Source organism: Phaenicophaeus curvirostris, chromosome 6 (assembly GCF_032191515.1).
Source record: "Phaenicophaeus curvirostris isolate KB17595 chromosome 6, BPBGC_Pcur_1.0, whole genome shotgun sequence".
NCBI lineage: Eukaryota > Metazoa > Chordata > Aves > Cuculiformes > Cuculidae > Phaenicophaeus > Phaenicophaeus curvirostris.
Genome location: NC_091397.1, coordinates 2,924,701 through 2,945,728, shown reverse-complemented (window position 1 = coordinate 2,945,728; position 21,028 = coordinate 2,924,701). Strand labels below are relative to the sequence as shown.

Sequence of the window (21,028 nt, the reverse complement as noted above, 5' to 3'; positions counted from 1 at the left end):
TCTAAAATCCATCTTTGATAGCTCTTATTAGACAGTATAAATCAGATTATACGAGTCACCTTTTGGGGGTAACTTTCACTCTGCAGCAATCAGTTTGGACAGAGCCTGCTTGACTCTTTCAAACCAATTTTTCAATGGGTAAAGTCAAGGACTATAAATTACACTCAAAGTGAAACCGCATAGTGTTGGATTCTCAGCCAAAGAGAACTGGGGGCAGGTTGCAGAGTGAATACCTGAGCAAACGCCAGTTGTAAACTGGAAGCAAGCCCTCTAGCTCAGTAAACACTGTGACAATTCCTCAAAACCAATGCTGTGCCAAATAATTCATAGAATCATAGAATGGTTTGGGTTGGAAGAGACCTTAAAAGATCATCTAATTCCAAGCCCCTTACAACGGGAAGGGACACCTCCCACTAGATCAGGCTGCCCACGACCCCATCCAACCTGGCCTTGAACATTTCCAGGGAAATGATTGAATCAGCTGAATTTCACAGATATTGAATTTCACAGACAAATTCTTGTGTAATTTTATACTCTGGCTCCATCCTAGAAAGGAATGCATCGGCATTTCTGTTCTGAGCTTGATCTCACGGCCACGTGCTCTAGCACGTGGTCCATGCTGATGATCACGTGTCATGAATTAATGGCTTCAACAACAGTAGCACAGGGAGATGTCTCAGAGATCACAGTGTCCTTTGGGAATAGCAGGAGATGCTATTGAAATGAATTTTCATAGGGATCCCAGTATGGCTCAGAGCCTCTGAAACAAAGCTGTGCAAGCTTGGCCCAAAACCCTGGCTATCTGCAAGGCAAGAGAAGTATAGTGAACAGAGTTCTGAGTTTCTAACACAGGCTCTGATCCCATACTCACATCACAAACTTACCTGAGACTTTTAAATCAAAAATAAGAGTGTCATCTCCAATTTTGCATGTGTATGTTCCTTCATCTTCTTTAGTCACAGCTGAAGCCACAAGCTTATGCAGTTTTCCTTTGTCTTCCATGGTGAATTTCTTGCTGGCTGTGATTTCTTTGCCATCTTTGTACCACTTAACCATGATGTTGGCCTCAGAGGTCTCGGAAACAAATTCAGCCTGTTTTCCAGAGATGGCCCTGATAACTCCTCCGGTTTTCTCTTTGTTTATGAAGTTTGCAAGTGCTGAAACAAAACATAGTGCTGGTAAAGAATTGCGTGGAGAGCAGTAAATACATAAAACACACCTACATTGGGCACTAATACAGGATGGGGATGATGTGATTGAGAGCAGCCCTGCAGAGAAGGACTTGGGGGTGCAGTTGATGAGAAACTTGACATGAGCCAGCAGCACTCGCAGCCCAGAAGGCCAACCATATCCTAGGCTGCACCAAAAGAATTGTGGCCAGCAGAGCAAGGGAGGTGATTCTGCCCTCCTGCTCCTCTCTTGTGAGGCCTCATCTGGAGTACTGTGTCCACTTCTGAAATCCTCAAAATAAGGAGGAGATGGAGCTGTTGGAATGGGTCCAGAGGAGGCTACAGAGGTGATCCGAGGGCTGGAGCACCTCCCATAAGAGGACAGGCTGAGAGAGTTGGGGTTGTTATGCCTAGAGAAGCCTCCAAGGAGACCTTCCAATAGCTGAAGGAGGCTACAGGAAAGCTGGGGAGGGACTGTTTACAGGGGTTTGTAGTGATAGGACTAGGGGCAATGGGTATAAACTGGAGAGGGGCAGAATTAGACTAGACATAAGGAAGAATTTCTTCACAATGAGAGTGTTAAGGCCGTGGCACAGGTTGCCCAGGGAAGGTGTGGCTGCCCCATCCCTGGAGGTGTTCAAGGCCAGGCTGGATGGGGCTTGGGTAGCTTGATCTAGTGGGATGTCCCTGCCCACGCCAGGGGGGTTGGAACTAGATCATCTTTAAGATCTCTTCCAACCCAAACTGTTCTATGATTCTAATATATCATAAAACCAAATATGCATGTTTAATTGTGGATCTAATTACTACATTCTGGTGCAGAAAGAGACAAAATACAGCCTTTGTAAACCGTATAACTGATTATCATATGTCCAAAAGCTAGAGAAGAGAAAAAACAGGAGGCTGAGAGAATGGGAGAGAAAGTCATAGGCAATAGGGCTTTAAGAAAAAAAGCTGGGAGACATGAGGAAACATGACACAAGCAAACTGGAGCAAAACCAATGAAGGCTATTCAATCATTGTATTCTAACTACCTGGCAAATAAATCAACTACAAAAGATATTAAAATGCAATCTAGATAAATTAAATTATAGTCAATTAAAAATCTATACAGATATCCCATAGGACTGAAATGAAAAGGAGTTTCTTCCCAGAAATTAACAGGAACATAGAAGGTAAATAACAAATCTGGCACCATATTAACACGTAGTGGAATAATTGAGTAACCAGTTGCCTCAAAACACAAATCAAAACCCCACCAATGTGTTAGCTAAAAGTATGAGCCTAAACCACAATCTCATTTTACTCTAGATAATGAAATTAATTTTCAAACCTCTTCTGAACATAATATTTAAATCAATGCACACAATCAAGTCACTTTGTTTTGACTGTGCTGGCAGAGCTACTAAAATCAAAACCTTGATTATGGATGCATTTTTTTCCTTGATTTCAAGAATGTGCTTGCACAATACAAATTAAGAACTCTCTGCAGAATGCCTGGCAGAAGCAGTTATTAGATTTTACTGTTGATACTGCAACAAGCAGTTACAGTCCATGGTATGGACCAGCTAAGTGTGACTCTCAGCCTTTTGCTCCAAAGGTGTGATCATTGCTACGTCCAGGTGCAACACATGGGTTCATGTCCTTTAGCACAAAGACATCAGGGGACCCTCCCCATAAGGAAGGAGTTTTCATTTAGTTTCCCTGCTTTTAAGTACATTAAATTTCTCCAAGTCTGTGGTAGTGCTTTTAATTGCAAACAAATATTTGATAGGAAACCAATATTCATCAGCTTGCAGCAGCGGAGCCTGGAGACGTGAAAATAAAATCATAGAATAGTTTGAGTTGGAAAGGACCTTAAAGATCACCTAATTCCAACCCCCAGCCATGTACAGGGATGCTTCCCACCATACCAGGCTGCTCAAGGCCCCATCTAACCTGTCCTTGAACACCTCCAGGAATGGGGGATCCACAGGTTCCCCGGACAACCTGTGCCAGTGCCTCACCACCCACATTGTGAAGAATTTTCTCCTCATGTCTAGTTTAAATCTGCCTCTCTCCAATTTTTAGCCATCCCCCCTATTCCTATCAATACATGCCCTTTTAAAAAGTCCCTCCCCAGCTTTCTTGTACACCCCCTTCAGGTACTGTAAGGCTGCTATAAGGTCTCCTCAGACCCTTTGCTTTTCCAGGCTGAACAACCCGAACTCTCTCAGCCTGTCCTCATAGTAGAGGTGCTCCAGGCCTCTGATCATCCTTGTAGTCCTTCTCTGGACCTATTTCAACAGCTCCGTATCCTTCTTATGTTGAGGATTCCAGAACTGGGCACAATACTCCAGGTGGGGTCTCACAGGAGAGGAACAGAGGGGCAGAATCACCTCCTGCTTGACCATGCTTCCTTTGATGATGAAGAGTGAATAGACTTGCCAAGCAGTACACAGGTAAGAAAGAAAAGAGGTCCCTAAATCTAAGACTAAGAAATACCCGAGAAGCAAAGAAATAGGGAAAGGGAAGGATGAGGTGGTGCAGCCAAGAGTCTCTCCAGTTCTGGTCATCAAGGGACTCTGTTCCATCACCAGCTGCTGGCAGAGACAGGAGCTTGCATTTGACCTCTCCAGGTTCCTACCAGCCCTGTTTTCTCATGTTTATTAAGTCTGCCTATTAGAAGCAATATCTATGGGTAAAGAAGTCACATCAGAAGCATTAAAATAAGGAAAACCTTATTTTTTTTATGTAGTTGGGTTTTTTTGGTATTTTTTTTCCCTTGGGGCCTCTGTTTCCTTTTATTTCACTAATGACTCATAATGGTGGAGATTTTCCTTCAGAAGGACAAGACCACAGTCCTCCTCTATGCAACCATCTATGCTCATGAAGCCTGCAGGGGACAACGCTGCTGCGACCTCTACTTCTCCACAAACATCACTCAGCGCACAGATTAAAAAGTTTGGAAGGAAGAAGAGAGAGATGGGTTCATTCACGCACCTTCCACTTCCTTAGAAACCAAGAGTGAAAAACACAGCCACAGAAGTGCCCAGGGAGGTGGCTGAATCACCTTCCCTGGAGGTGCTTAAGGCACGGGTGGACGAGATGCTGAGGGACATGGTTTAGTGTTTGATAGGAATGGTTGGACTCAATGATCCGGTGAGTCTCTTCCAATCTGGTGATTCTATGATTCTGTGATTCTATGATTCTAAGTCTGAAGGCGACTTCTCGGATGTCCCAATTTCAAGGCAGGAGGTCATGTGCCAGGGGATGCCTGGCACGTGAAGTGTCATGGCAGTGGGGGGACTGCAGTGATAAATCGCAAGTGCGTTTTCAAGCGGGGCTCTTTGGGCAGGACGCCCAGTAAATGACACTGCAGCTCTGGCTGCAGCTCGGCGAGGTGGCCTCTTGGGAGCCATGTGATGCGCATGTGCCAGACACTGCTGACTTGCACATCAAATGATTCACCCGCTGGTTGTGTCTGATTTACAGGAGGAAGAGACGAAACGGGGCAATGCTGAGAGGTGGAACACTGGGACAGTGACAGAGTCTCAGTCTACAAGGATGAGACATATCAAAACTGATTCTCCAAGAATCAAGCTATGAACAGGCCTTATGAGGAACGGTTGAGAGAGCTGGGGTTGTTTAGCCTGGAGAAGAGGAGGCTGAGGGGAGACCTCATTGCTCTCTCCCAACTACCTGAAAGGAGGTTGTGGAGAGGAGGGAGCTGGGCTCTTCTCCCAGGTGACAGGGGACAGGACGAGAGGGAATGGCCTCAAGCTCCGCCGGGGGAGGTTTAGGCTGAATATTAGGAAAAAATTTTTCATGGAAAGGGTGATTGGGCACTGGAACAGGCTGCCCAGGGAGGTGGTTGAGTCACCTTCCCTGGAGGGGTTTAAGGGACAGGTGGATGAGGTGCTAAGGGACATGGTTTAGTGATTGATGGGAATGGTTGGACTCAATGATCCGGTGGGTCTTTTCCAACCTGGTGAGTCTATCATTCTATGATTCTATGATCACTTGTCAACACAGATTTTAAAATAACAGCATTGCCTACTCATTTGATCACCATATTACAGTGAAAAGCATGAGGAAACATCCATCAGCTAATTCAATTATATATGTCAGTAGGCCTGTCAGTGTGAAAAATTGTGTTGAAGTGGCAGAGAGAGAGAAGAAAACAAAAACTAAAAACAGTTGCCAAGTGTCAACAGCAAATTCCTCCCTCCATAAATGTAGTAACATTTTTCTAATCATTTTTCTCAGCTTTCTTCATTGCTATTTTGAGTTTGCTCTCTGAGAATAACCAAGAACTTGTCAAACGCAAAACACACACATTACTCCAGGACTTTGTTCTTTCTACAGACCAAGGAGGGCGAGAAGCCAACAGGATAAGATGCTGAAGCATTTCATATGTACTTGGTTTAGAAAAAGTGAGATCATTGCCAGGAAGAAGGTGGGGGGTGAGTTATGGGACAGAACACAGAAATCAACAGGCTTTACAAACTGAGCTTGCCAGTTCAAAGCAAAAGAGCTATGGAGCTCACCCCAGATAATGTCTGACAACAGGCTACAATCTCTTGGAGTCGGGTTTTATACTTTGAACCCCAGTAGACCTCTAGATAGTCTAGAGGAATGATCTGGGGATACACTTGTGCTTTTCATCCAAAACCTGGTCCCATCCATGGCTGAGGAAACTTTGTTATGAACTAGTTCATGATAGATTGCACAGCTGGGAAGGCTTGTAAGAGAGAGCCTTAATGTTTTTGGCTTCAAGTTAGAGGCTTGAGACTCCATGTCTTGCTCTGGGAGTGGACGTGCATACCAGCTAGGTAACAAGTGATCAGGAGGGAAGGATCATGGAGATAAGAAGAGCCAAACAACAGGGAGGTTATAAAACAACATTAGTCCAAATCTAGCAAACGGGAAATATTAAAATAAAATGACATTTTCCTTTCTGCCGTCTGCCTGCTTGTTAGGAGTATTTCTTTTAGTCTTTAATGCAAGATCATCTGCTGCCATAAAGGCACTTAAAACCCAACCACAAAGCTTCATCACAAAACTCACATGCAGAAAGCAGAACAGGGAAAAGGGGTTAGCCCAAGATCTCTCAATCTGCTGAGATCCATACATTTACCAATTCTGAGCACCAAACATTAATTAAACATTAAGCAAACATTAGTAGTCGCATGCATTATTTTTTAAACTAGAAAGTGGAAGGAACAAACTACACACCTGTAAAAATTATAATAATGCAAAGGAATTCTATAAATTTTTCAAACTATTTAAGGCAGAAACATGGAAAAGTCTTTCAAAAGGTGGTTCTTAGACAATTTTAAAGATGATTTTTCGTCTGAATACCCTGCAAACAGAAACGAGTGAAGCCATCCAGCGCGACCCAGTGAAGTCTACCCTTATTCACTATGGTATTGACAGGAAACAAAACCTCAAACAAATAACAAAAACATCCCACAATGCCAAGATGAACTTGGTCCATCAGAATCATAGAATCATAGAATCACAGAATAACCAGGTTGGAAGAGACCCAACAGATCACCGAGTCCAACCATTCCTATCAGACTTCAGAACTTCAGTCAAATCTGAACTGGCTCCCCTCAGTGACTTATCCAATATCACATAACAAGTACAGGGCAGACATGGGATCAAGTGCATGATGTTCTGCTCCTGTGGCTGAATTTCTTCACAACAAGAGTACATTGTCACTACATCACATTTACAACTACATCATTCAATCTTATGGAAGAATGAGATGGCAATTTGAGTGAAAGCACATCTCGTACACTGAAACAGTGTTAGATCCCAGGTTTACTCCCAAATTCTCCTACTTTGGGACTGTAGACGCTGCCAGTGCTAGATGTTGATGGGGAGTTATCACAACTCGCTGCACTGTCTCTGGAGCACTCGCTTTCTGTCCCTTAATCACAGAATCATAGAATGAATCATAGAATGGTTTGAGTTGGAAGGGACCTTAAAGATCATTTAATTCCATGCCATGGGGAGGGACACCTCCCACTAGATCAGGCTGCTCAAACCATGTCTAACCTGGCCTCGAACACTTCCAGGGATGACTCTGTTGTCTTAGGGCAGGAGAAGGCCATTAATACAAAGCAGCCCAGGCAGTCACTTACCTTTCACTGAAAGCTGATAACGCATTTTATCCCCCTCGCAAATACACTCATAAACCCCAGCATCCTCTGCTGCAATGTTGCGGATTTTCAGGACATGCTTTTTCCCCGCAGACTGAAATTCATATTTTTCACTGGCCTTCAGCTCTTTCCCATCCTTCATCCACTTCACAGCAGCCTCTGTATCTGAAAGCTCAGCCAGAAGTTTGGCTTCCTCACACAGCCGAGCGGAGACCTTTTCTATATCTCTGCTCTTGTTGGTAAATCTCACTGCAGCACCTGTAAGGAGCATAGGTCTTGTTATTCCAACCTATATCAGCTTAACACGTCATAGAATCATAGAATAGTTTGGGTTGGAAGGGACCTTAAAGATGATCTAGTTTCAACCCCCCTGGCATGGGCAGGGACATCCCACTAGATCAAGCTACCCAAGGCCCCATCCAGCCTGGCCTCGAACACCTCCCGGGATGGGGCAGCCACAACTTCCCTGGGTAACCTGTTCCAGTGCCTCACCACTCTCATAGTGAAGAAATTCTTCCTCATGTCTAGTCTAAATCTGCCCCTTTCCAGTTTATACCCATTGCTCCTCGTCCTATCACCAAAACCCCTTGTAAACAGTCCCTCCCCAGCTTTCTTGTAGCCCCCTTCAGGTACTGAAAGGTCGCTATAAGGTCTCCCTGGAGCCTTCTCTTCTCCAGGCTGAACAACTCAAACTCTCTCAGCCTGTCCTCGTATGGGACGTGCTCCAACCCTCTGATCATGTTTAGCTCATGTCGCTGATATGTGTCTGCAGTAGACGGTGAGACCTTTGAAAAAGTATTAGGTCTTGTTCCTGCCCTCACACTCATGTCAATACCAAGAACATTTTTTCCATTTCAGAACAAATCCACTTTTATTGCCAAAGTCACTAAGAAGAGTAAAAAAGCAGGGCTACCTACTGATTAATAAATACTCTAAATATGGTTCTGCAGAAATTTGCACCCAAACACAACCTTCCAGAATCACTGTTGGATCATTACATTTTGCCACGCAACTTATCATGATTTCATAGAGGAAAGCTGGAGCATTCATCTCTCAATGGTAAATTCAGTTACAAGATACTAACTTGTTCATCCCACACATCCATGGTAGACTAAAATCCTCCAAGAAAAAGCTTTTGTTAACAATTAATGCTCTTCTACTTTTGAAAGACTTTATTACAGTTGGAAAGACTAGGTGAACCTGGAACAGAAACTACTGCAATGGAGACTCAGTGGTAGACCTGGTGACAGAATCCACTGGCTGTGGACTACAGAAATTAGTGAGCTGATGTTAAGCAGCCTGGTTCAGATATCAACTGGCTGGACAGATCATCTCTGAACTCAGTGCTGTCACAGTGAGGTCATTACCAGGACTCGTGTTAGTTCATACGATGCAATTTCAGGTATATCCTACAGAATAGGGATGAGTCAGTGCAAGCCTTCATCCCCCATTCTAATCACCAGGTCACAGCAACTGCCCCTTGACCAGACAAAGAAAGGACAATGACCAAAGTAAATACCTTTCACTCTGATCTTGGTGCTGGTGTCAACATTATTGGCAACAAATTTCACTTCTGCTCCATCATCGTTCTTGGTGACATTCTTTATGATCAGGGTGTGAGTAGTTTGAGTTCTCTTAATGATATAGGTCTCGCTTTCCTGTAAGACTTTACCATTAAGGTACCAAGTGCCAGAACATATTCTTGTGAGGTCAAGAGTAAACAGGGCATCCCCTCCAGGTACAGCTTCAGCAGTTGTCAGGGGGGTTTTCACAGCCAGGACTGGTTCTGAAGAAGAAAAATAATACGTATCTCTAAGATCAAAGGACACAGGACTGCCATGCTGGAGAATAGTTCTTCCTGAGAACAAAGTTTTGGACAACAAATAACGCTTAACAGTAAAATCCTGCAGCCCTATACGATTTGGATGCACTGAAGGCAACGCATGGCTGCTCATCAGGACTTGATTTCTGCAACTGCAGACCTCTGGCATTAAGGCAAGCCCTCTTTCTATAAGGAAAGAGGAGCAGGCATATTTCACTCATTGTCCTTAAGATATTAAAGACATAACAAGTCTGAAACACCTTAGTTCCCTAGCAAGTGGACTATTTTTTTAATAACCAGTATTATACATAGATTTCAGAAGGCTCTTGAGGAGGCCACCCAGCCTCATAGTCGTTTCTAGATTTTCTAGCAAAACACAGGCATGTTCAGACATCTAGGGTAGAGGATAACACGATAACAAGACACAGTATGATCAAAGTCTGTGCAGGTATTTTCCAGTGAAGCAAATCAAAGACAGATGGAATCTTACTGCTTACAATGATCCAATGGGCAGGTTGGCACCCTAGAAATAAAGCAAAATCTCTATATTTCTCCTAGGAACTTTAAGATTAAAGAGGGACTGACTGGAACCTGGTTTTCATGACAGTATGATCACAACATAAATATTCTCTAGATACAAGTTTGATATCTCATTGATATGCTGAACATTATATGATAAACCCATCTGATTTTTGCCTTTCAAACCAGGTCTAGAAAAAACACTTAAAGACTTAAGACCCACTGCAAAGAGCTCTGTCTCTCACACAGCCTGGTGTGAGATACTAGAATATAAGAATACTCACAGCTCCATCACAGCAACCCAAACATCATCATTTTTCTGATGGTCTGTGGTTGAAATGAAATAGGATTAGGAGCAGTGAAGGGGAAAAGGTTTTGCTGTGCAATTGCTCTGTCCTCCTCAAAGTCATGGGAAACGTCTTTAGAAGGGCACCCACATTGCAGACCAACACTGACTGACCCATTTTATGATGGTTTTGTGCTCACCAAGATGCATGCTCCCTGGGAACTCCAGGTAGGGGCTCTGTCCATAGGCGTTGACTGCAGACACTCTGAACTGATAATCAGCCTCTTCTGACAGGTTGCTCACTGTGAACTCTGGGACAGGGATGTGGGACTCGTGGCATCTCATCCACGTAAAGCCAGTTAGTTTCTTGCGTTCCACAACGTAGCCATCGACTGGAATGGGGCGGTCCATCTTTGGAGGGGACCATGCCAGCGTCACTGAGGTTTCTGTTTTATTTTTCACCACAGGGTCAGCTGGGGGTTGGGTGGGAGGTTTTTTGGGAGCTGAACAAGGGAAAAAAGGAAAAAAAAAACAAAACAAAAAACAGAGTAAGACATCTATGTTGGAGTAGCAAAGAGCTATGCCTCACTGAGAAAGCTTAAACTGGACTAAAACCTGCATTTATGTAATAAACCTCTGTAAATATTGATGTGAGATGGAAAAGCAAGAGAATGTATAGAGGATATTTTTGGGCTGCATTACACAAATATGTAAAATACTCCTACCTCCACAGCTAAACATACATGATTTCAACACAATATTACAATTTCCTGTGCAGACAAAGACTCTCCAATGAATAATTCATAGGCATAAATTTTGAGTGCTAGATACAGACCCATATCACTTCCTAAACTGCTCCTCGGCAAAGCAGATGAACACTCAGCTTGTTATTTTCACTTAGAAGATGAGTTAAACCATCATCAGAGGTTGTTCAAAATTCTGTGCAGCAAATTCCTGTTCTGCTTCCCTAGTGTGAATCCAGGCTACACAAAATAAAAATACTCTGATGGGATTACTCTGGCAAGGTGGAACAATTTTTTCCTGCTTACTCAGCCTTGTTGCACAAGGATTGTTGCACCAATACTGCAAATCTGCTGGTGTGACCCCACCTGGAGTACTGGGTGCAGTTTTGGGCACCGCAGTATAAAGGCTATAAAGCTACTGGAAAGTGACCAGAGGAGGGTCATAGAATCATAGAATCACCAGGTTGGAAGAGACCCACCGGATCATCAAGTCCAACCATTCCTATCACACAGTTGGTGAAGGGTTTAGAGGGAAAGCCATGTAAGAAGCAGATAAAGTCACTTGGTCTGCTGAGCCTGGAGAAAAGGAGGCTGAAGGGAGGTCTCATCACAGTCTACAGCTTCCTTGCAGGGGAAGGAGGAAGAGCAGGCACTGATCTCCTCTCTGGGGACCAATGATGGGACCAATGATAGGACCTGAGGCAATGGCCAGAAGATGTGTCAGAGGAGGATTAGGTTGGATATTAGGAAAAGGTTCTTCACCCAGAGGGTGGTGGAGCACTGGAACAGCTCCCCAGGGAAGCAGTCGAAGCACCAAGCCTGACAATAATAAAGAAGCATTTGGCCAAAGCCCTGAAACACATGGTGTGAATGTTGGGGTTGTCCTATGTAGGAACAGGAGGTGGATTCAATGATCCTTGTGGGACCCTTCCAACACAGGACATTCTATGATTCTATGATCTACTATCTGTCAGATAATAGATCTGTTGCCTAAGTTTATGAAACTTAGGCAACTTCACCAAAATTTAATTTCAATACATATTTCTGCAGTTAGGAGCGTAAATGTGTCAATGCTTGACAACGTACCATTGCATCAAGGAGGAGAGCGGTGATACTTTGCAATGCTTTACACACAGGTGTGGCACCCAGCACAGTAACGTAAACCCACTCCATAAAAATCAGCCTGTCCCAGGAGAATGCCTCCTCCATTTCTTCTCAACAGCCTGTTCCAACCCCCACTAAAATATTTCAGTTCTAATTCTCCACAGGCAGACCAGCTAAATTCTGTACAAATGGGACATTTCAGAGGTACAAACATGACTAAACAGTGCATGAGTTTTAGAGTTATGGAGATCTCAGCCGCTTGTTCCATAGGCTCATCTGTTCTCTGCAGTCACTTTCATCTGAGTATGTGTCCTCTGTCCTGCTTCTGAATTATATGCTATCCCACTCAGCGGTAGGGTTGTAACGTTGTCTCCCTTTGTCATTATGGATCTCCCTTTTAGTGATTTATGGAAAATCACCTTTTGAGATTGAGGAATTGACTTCCAAAGGAAATCACAAAGACACGTGCGCACCGTTGAGGCTCTACAATTGAGGTGTGGCTATTTTATTGTACCTGAGCTTGCAAATGTATCCCTGCAGGTATTTATATAATGAAGGTTTATTTTCACTTTCTCATTCCTTTTGTACCCCATAGAGAAGGCTCAAGCCCCAGCAGAGTTATTCATTATATGTCGCCACTGATACAGTCAAGAGGTTAGGAATTCTCTTATACCCTCTAATTACACATCTGCTGACATGGTAAGGGATTCATTCAATTTAATTTTGGTTATCTGAAAGGTGTCTGGTTTAAGTCAGCCAACCAGAATCCATCTTTAATCCCATGAAGCTCAGCACACTCGGGAGCAATTCATTCAGCTTAAAGGTGTGTGAGATAGGTGAAATGAATCACACCTTGCAGATACTCAAGTGTTCATGACTATTGAGGGAGCCTGTACAATGAGCCTAGACCAAAACTAAACTCTTTGACAACTGATCTCTCTCTGCCTCAGTTTACCTGTCTTTAAAACAGGCATAGTAACAAGGTGAGCAATAATACATAAACATTGTTTACCCGATAAATGCTATTAAAACAGCCCAAACCAAACCTGACCAGCTATTTGAAAAAAGATGGGATTAGTACACAGGATTCTTCAGTCAGCGGATCAGATATGCATGAAGTGTTAAAATAGGAAATCTCAATGCGATGCACTTTTCCTGCATTACATAAATAGACACCTAAGCGTTTTGGGGTGCACAGTTACCAGCTGTCAGTTACTGCTGGTCAGAGCTGGATGCCAGAAGCCCTGCTAGTGTAGCATTAAGCTGAACCCTAGACCCTGGGATCAGATCTCTTGACCTTCCCATCATAAACTGTAATGTAATATTTTGTTGAGAGATTTTGTTTTGTTTGTGGGAAGGCAACTTCTTGCCTTTTTCTATTGCATGAAACAATAACTTAATGAATCATAACTTAAACAGCGAAGTCTGAAGTCAGTCTGAACTGTGGTGTTCCTATTGGGGAGGTGCTTGATTGATTGTTAAAGATCTCTAAATACCTTAGAAACTGTCACGATGTTAAGTAGGACATGTACCTCACTTTCCCTTCATTTTAGCTCAATCGAATCAGAATGCCTCAACCAAATTTAGATAACATAGCAGTTATAAACCTTTATAGAACCATAGAATGTCCTGAGTTCAAAGGGACCCACAAGGATCATTGAATCCACCTCCTGTTCCTGTATAGGACAACCCCAATATTCACACCATGTGTTTCAGGGCTTTGGCCAAATGCTTCATTAATATTGTCAAGCTTCGTCTGCTTCCCTGGGGAGCTGTTCCAGTGCTCCACCACCCTCTGAGTGAAGAACCTAATATCCTACCTAACCCTCCTCTGACACATTTTCTGGCCATTGCCTCAGGTCCTATCATTGGTCCCCAGAGAAGATCTCTTTTTACCACCCAATAACTGCAATTTAGAGGTGGTGGTGGGAGAAAAGAAGTGTTGTTCTGCCCAAATGGTGACTAAAGTTGGTGACTTGTTCACATGCAAACTGAAACTGCAGCAGAGCCAGAAACCACATGCAGTCCTCTATCTTAAATTAAGCAGCTTTTGCCTAGGAAGTGCAACGTCATCAAAATAAAATTTCATAAACTTAGGCAACTTCACCAAAATTTAATTTCAAGTCTGATCTCAACTCTACTTCGCCTTCTGCTACTGCTCCATCAATGGAAATCCTTGCTCAGATCAGACATGTCAGATGAAGGAATTCTCCAGCTTGTATATTATATCAATCTCCCCAAGAAAAGCTCATCAAGACAAAAGTTCCATCTTTCAGCATAATTACCATCAATTCACAGGGTCTTCCCAGCTTTGTCACGTCAAAGAGAGGATGAGGGAGGACGTGGCTTTGCTGGTCTCCACAAAAGGAAGGAAATAATATTTTCAGAAGGCATTTAGCCTTTATTAGCAGGATTTTTGATTGTAAATATATACTTTTTTATATATTGATTGTAAATACATATATATTTATTTCAATGCAAACAGCTGATTCATATGCATGCGCACAGATGTTCCTTCACAGATGTTTTTGCTTGCTAGAATGGAAATGCTCTACCAAAAATGTTCAGGGCACCTACTTACTTCTCTGTCACAGCCAGCATACCCACGCACTGTAGTCTCTGTAAAGACTACATACCCACAACCCTCATTTCTCTGTAGACTCAAGACCTGGAGAAGGAACTGAATCTTCATTGACTATACCATTCAAATCCTCAGTGAAGTGGGAGAGGGAGAGATCAATGGTCTCTATGTGCTAGAAGAAGTATTATCTCCATAGCAAGAATTAATAAATGCCACTCAAAGAATCTGAGGGGTTTGGACAATGAGGGTCGATGTTTACGTAGCTGGAGCACACACAGCGCTCTGTGTGCAATGAAATGAGGCAACTGCAACTTATGTAACTTACACAAAGTTTTCAAAGCACCTCCTGATGGTGAGAACATGTGGAGAGAAGGGACACCCCTTACCTCATGCTTTACTCAGTTATCAGTTTACATTTACTCCAGCAAGAAATGAAAATGGTACAGAGAAGACGCAGGTTTGCACCATGCTCTTTCTCCAGGACATTTCTTTCTCTGTTCTGATCTCTCCATAATATCTCACAACGCTAGTGTTCAGGCTGTTGGCCTTTTGTGGCAGACATCAAACCTTCTGCTGTCTTTAGACAACAAACTTACCATGGCAGTGCCTAGAACAACAGTGCTAACACAGGAGTACCTGGGGAAGACACAACACTAAGGCCAAATAGAAGTGAAGCTTACTGGTCACAGTGAACTGGGTAGTAGTCCTGCTTTCATCAGCCAGGAAGGCAATCTCACCAGCATCTTCCATCTTACACTCTCGGATGATCATGGTGTGTTGCTTGCCAGAGCATGTGATGGAGATTCGATCACCTGGTTTCACTTCTTCTTTATTTTTCAGCCATCGGATGTTCTGGCATTCATTGTCCAGCTCCACGCAGAAGATGGCTGTATCATTTACGAAGACTGCAGTCTTCCTTGGGAGTTTTTTAACGATGTTCCCTTTACATGAGAAAAGAACTATGATCAGCAAGCAGCAGACATTAATATCTCTGGCAGCACTGAGTGGCCCAGACTACAACTGGAGTAGCCAACAGCTCTCACAGAATCACTAGGTTGGAAAAGACCCACTGGATCATCAAGTCCAACCATTCCCATCAATCACTAAACCATGCCCCTCAGCATCTCATCCACACGTCTTTTAAATACCTCCAGGGATGGTGACTTAACCACCTCCCTGGGCAGCCTGTTCCAGAGCCCAGTGACCCTTTCCGTGCACTCTCAACTCTTTGCTAATGATACAAAAGGGAATTTGCACAAGGATGCACATCACCCAGCTGTTTTGCACCAATTTATGTAACAAAGAACTTCTGGTTTTGCTGAGAGTAAAGACAGACTTCAAAGGAGACAGGACAAATGCAATCCTGTAGCCATGAAGGTTCTCAAATTCAAGCAACAGAAGACACGTCAGTGATACCAACATAAACGCTATCAAAACTGTAGGTCCTGGAGTTTTATGGGAAGGTTCTCATCCATACAACAAGTCAGGGAGCTCAGAGTCAGCAGCCCCTTCAGTAGACATCTCCATGTCTCTGATATGCACGTCTACTGGCTGTAAGACATCTACACCACACCAGGCTCTACACCAACATGCACTTCAGTCCTTAACAACCACACTCAGGAGACTTGGACATGGACCTCTATTCACTTTCTGACCCTCTCTCATCAGCTTTCCAAACTCCAGAGAACAGCCCCACAGGTCAGAGATTTCATGCGTGGATCTGATTCCCAATCTGAAACCATAGTGGTGCTAACCGAAGCCTGCACCACACACCAGACCAAAAACTACAGCTGCTAATCTAGCTGCCCAGTGTGGTCAGCACTGCTCTTGGACAAGATTCACAATTCTATTTTCCAGACACCAGGCAAGACCTGTGTGAGACAGAGCCAGGGGACACATCCATTGCTTGGGATCATGTTAAAGAAAGTCTACAGTGCTAGGGGACAGCTCAAGGACTTTGTCTTCTAGGAAGCCTTTTTAAGCATATGGCCCCACCGGTGACACATCTTGTGCAGCAACACCATCTGTCCCGATTCTGTGACCCTATGTCCCAGATACATCCTGGCAGGGGACCCAGGAACCTACTAACCAACCACACATGGCTCTCCTCTCACACCATCAGGGAATCTGCTGTTCTTCACTGCAAACATCCGTGGGGTAAACGGGGTTCACAAGGTCAAGTCTAGAGTCTCGTACTTGAATCTTGCAATCAGTAGGCAAGACTTGGTCAATCTGAAACAGCAAAACCCTTTCTTACCTTGGACAGACAACTCTGCGATGGTCCTGCTCCCTTCTTTCATCTCACAGATGTACACAGCATCATCATCTGTAGTGACATTCTGGACAGTGAGCCGGCGATACGTGCCCTCCTCTTCAATGTTGTATTTCTTGCTCTGCCGGAGTTTGGTTTCCTCCTTGAACCAAGATGTCTCTGTACTAGGAACAGGCACTTCACATTGGAAGGTGGCAGATTCCTTCTCCCTCACTTCAAGATCCTGCAGTTTTTCCTTGAAAGGTATTGAAGGTTCTTAAGAGGATAGAAACAGAAAGGAGAAACAAGAGTTTGTGATAGTCTTGGGTAGGAGGTGTGCAAATAAATTAGTCAATAGGAAAAAATCGAACATTAATGTTTCTTATTAATGATATTGGTTTATCCTGAAGTGCCATCCAACCCTATAATCAAGCCCTACTACTGCAGAAGTTCTGCTCTCATGTAAAATAAAAACTTAGAACCATTGAGAGTCACAGAATCATTTAGGTTGGAATAGACCCTTACGATCATTGAGTCCAACCATGGACTTGGTTTGTTTCTGGACTTACCCAAACCAATATCAATATGAACTGCAGTACCTGCCCCACAACACCACACAGAGGAGTTTGGTGTAATCCAAGGCAATGCGAACAAGTTGCTGAAGCATCAGGTTAACAAATTCTGCTCCTGTGGCCGGCTTGTCCTCTAGCACGAGCATCTCTGCATTGCACCCTGTCTGTATTGACTTTTGTCAATGACAACAAAGGAACTAGAGAAAGAACCCAAGTTTCTCAACAGCCTCTGCTTTCCTCCAGCAACAGGGCTGCAGCGCTCCAGCTAAGGGAGAAACCAAAGTGTAGATCAAACTGCAAAACAGCTGCATGGCAGGGAGCAAAGGCATTTCATGAACAGAACAATGTTTAATTCCAGTGACAGCTGCACTGTGAAATCATCCTGGTACCCCAGGACCAAACCAGAGAAGGGGCAGTCAGACTGAAGAGGACAGCCGGTGGTCACAGCCGTGGGACAGGTGCCACAGTCACATCACAGACTTGGATTAGCCAGTGCTAATGCATCACCGCTCATAAGGCATCACATCTTGACACGTACCTTCTTCTAATAACTACTGCGCCACCCCTCAGCCTTTCCTCATGACTCCATTCTCCTTCTCCCTGACCCCACACACACTCCCAAGCTGGTAATTGCTTGTGGACATTAGCAGCCAGCTATGCCAGGTGTTAATCTAATTGTCAAATGAGAGTGGACTTCTCTTAGATTTATAAACCTACATCTATGGTAGCACATCCCAGGCAGAGTCACCATGCTGGAGAAACACAAATCAAGTCCCTCAAACATCCCAAATCCAAGTTTTGATGTCCAGGAGCCTCTGTTTTGTAAAACTGAGATCTGGTAGCTCAGAGTCTAAGCCTGCTGCCTGTCCCCTCCTGCCCTCCTGTAGGACAGGAGCTGCTACAGGAGCAGTGCTGCTGTTAATCTGGTTTGGCTTTTATTGAAATCAGGCCCTGAAAACTCATGTGTTCAGTTCTACAGGTCTTGTATTCCACCTCTCTATCACATAAACATTTCCAATCATTTCTAGCTGAGCACAGCCTGGATAGAGATACCAGATCCCAAGGTCAATAGCAATGCTATCTACTACCTCGGTTGCTATCTACTACCTCGGTTGCTAGCCTGAGATTAAGCCCTGACTAAGAACCCACACAATACCTTTCAAAGAACAACCTTGAGTCTATCTCATCATGTCAACTCGGTTATTTTTTTAAAAAATATTTTGCCTTAACGCACCTCAAATCAAAGCAAGTCAAAGCCTTGCCGTGAATAGCCTTCAGCTATAGTTGCACAGACCTGCTCTGCCCACACTCCACATGTTAATTACCCATGTTTTTCTTTCACCAGCAGGCTGCTCAGGCTCCAGGGCTGCAAAGCTATAGATCACCTATGGAAGCACCCCGTGTAGTAAGGAGCGATGAAGGAAGGGACATATCCTGGGCTGCATCAAACGAAGCATGTCCAGCAGGGCAAAGGAGGTGATTCTGCCCCTCTATTCCTCTCTTGGGAGATCTCATATGGAGTATTGTGTCCAGTTCTGAAATCCTCAGTATAAGAAGGATATGGAGCCATTGGAATGGGTCCAGAGGAGGGCTACAAAGACGATGCGAGGGCTGGAGCACCTCCCATAAAAGGACAGGCTGAGAGAGTCAGGGTTGTTCAGCCTGGAGAGGAGAAGCGACCCTCCAGTACCTGAGGGGGCTACAAGAAAGATTGGGAGGGACTGTTCACAAAGTGATAGGATGAGGGGCAATGGGTATAAACTGGAGAGGGGCAGATTTAGACTAGACATAAGGAGGAAATTCTTCACAATGAGGGTGATGAAGCACTGGAACAGGTTTTGCCCAGAGAAGTTGTGGCTGCCCCATCCCTGGAGGTGTTCAAGGCCAGGTTGGATGGAGCTTTGAGCAGCCTGATCTAGTGAGATGTGTCCCTGCCCATTGCAGGGGGGTTGTAACTGGATGATCTTTAAGGTCTCTTCCAACCCAAACTACTCTATAATTCTATGAAGCAGTTGTAATTCTCATACCATGGGACCAAACAAGAGGATGAGAAAGACTAATGCAAGAAAGCATTTGTCAGAAGGATGCCAGTCTAAGGAGCTGGTTGCAGCTCCTGTGAGATAGGAGGGAGTCTGGATCTGACGCTGAGAACACAGGGAAATGACCAAGGGGTCAGCAGGAAATATGAGATGTGCCTGAGGAGCACACAAGTCTATTCCCATACTTGGAGCAACTGGCCCTATCATTAACCCCTCTCCCTTTACAGTCACTTAGCAGTATCTAAGGTTAAAACAAAATTAAAAAAAATTTGCTCTACTTAAAAGTTTTTAAATGTACAAACACAGACCTGTTGGTCGATTTTTTGTATGCATTGCAGTAAAAGCATGGCTTTTTCAGCCCTGAAAGTAGGTGCAAGGCTGTCTTTGGTAGCTTGGGGTCACAGATATACTCTGAAAACAACTTTGCTTTCATCCTCCTGACACATGCACAAGGGTCTTATCTCACTCTGAACTGGGCTTCAGAGAGACACAATGGATAAACTGAATTGAACCCATGATTCACTCAGCCCACTGGGGTTTTTTTTGCCTTGGAGATGTGATAGAGGCTCCAAACCCCACCAACCTCCTCTTCTTAAATACATTTTGATGCTTTTCACATCATCTTGCAAGTATCTGGTCAGACAGAGGGGATTAATTTTGGTCAAGGGACTACATAAGGACCACAGGTTTCTTTAGAGTAGACATCCTAAACAATTAATTTGGTCCATAACCAATACCCTGCCCAGATTAGAGAGATACCCAGAGAGCACAATTCAGAAATATTCTGTGTGGTAACTACCATAGGCACATCAGGAAGATCTGCTGCAGATGCTTATCTATGTTATGTTATATTTGATCTGCTAGACTTCAAAAATATTGAGTGCTGTCAAATGCCTGTTTGTCGTGTATTAACCTTTCACAGAATCACAGAATCACAGAATAACCAGGTTGGAAGAGACCCACCGGATCACCGAGTCCAACCGTTCCTACCAAACACTAAACCATATCCCTCAGCACCTCGTCCACCCGTGCCTTAAACACCTCCAGGGAAGGTGACTCAACCACCTCCCTGGGCAGCCTCTGCCAGTGCCCAATGACCCTTTCTGTAAAGAATTTTTTCCTAACGTCTAGCCTAAACCTCCCCTGGCGGAGCTTGAGGCCATTCCCTCTTGTCCTGTCCCCTGTCACTTGGGAGAAGAGGCCAGCACCCTCCTCTCTACAACGTCCTTTCAGGTAGTTGTAGAGAGCAATGAGGTCACCCCTCAGCCTCCTCTTCTCCAGGCTAAACAACTCCAGCTCTCTCAGCCGCTCCTCATAAGGCCTGTTCTCCAGCCCTTTCACCAGCTTTGTTGCTCTTCTCTGGACTCTCTCCAGAGCCTCAACATCCTTCTTGTGGTGAGGGGCCCAGAACTGAACACAGGATTCGAGGAGCGGTCTCACCAGTGCCGAGTCCAGAGGGAGAAGAACCTCCCTGGACCTGCTGGTCACGCCGTTTCTGATACAAGCCAAGATGCCATTGGCCTTCTTGGCCACCTGGGCCACTGCTGGATCATGTTCAGTCGCTGTCAACCAACACCCCCAGGTCCCTCTCCTCCAGGCAGCTTTCTAGACAGACTTCTCCTAGTCTGTAGCACTGCACAGGGTTGTTGTGCCCCAAGTGCAGGACCCGGCATTTGGCCTTGTTAAACCTCATGCCATTGGACTCTGCCCAGCGGTCCAGCCTGTTCAGATCCCTTTGCAGAGCCTCCTGACCCTCCAGCAGATCAACACTTCCACCCAGCTTAGTGTCGTCC

General features: G+C 44.4%; 2 protein-coding genes across 2 annotated transcripts in view; one reads left to right on the top strand and one right to left on the bottom strand.

Moving 5' to 3' along the window:
• C6H1orf35 (chromosome 6 C1orf35 homolog) overlaps positions 1 to 21,028 on the top strand; it is a 404,048-nt gene that overhangs the window by 234,213 nt on the left and 148,807 nt on the right. The window lies entirely within an intron of this gene.
• The window catches only part of OBSCN (obscurin, cytoskeletal calmodulin and titin-interacting RhoGEF), a 202,336-nt gene that overhangs the window by 162,434 nt on the left and 18,874 nt on the right, over positions 1 to 21,028 (bottom strand). The window contains exons 3-8 of the mRNA XM_069859115.1: positions 16,631 to 16,900; positions 15,054 to 15,314; positions 10,146 to 10,448; positions 8,838 to 9,104; positions 7,301 to 7,576; positions 885 to 1,157 (exon numbers count right to left, since the gene is read on the bottom strand). Coding sequence (XP_069715216.1) covers positions 885 to 1,157; positions 7,301 to 7,576; positions 8,838 to 9,104; positions 10,146 to 10,448; positions 15,054 to 15,314; positions 16,631 to 16,900 — 1,650 coding nt within the window. The remainder of the gene's footprint in view (positions 1 to 884; positions 1,158 to 7,300; positions 7,577 to 8,837; positions 9,105 to 10,145; positions 10,449 to 15,053; positions 15,315 to 16,630; positions 16,901 to 21,028) is intronic.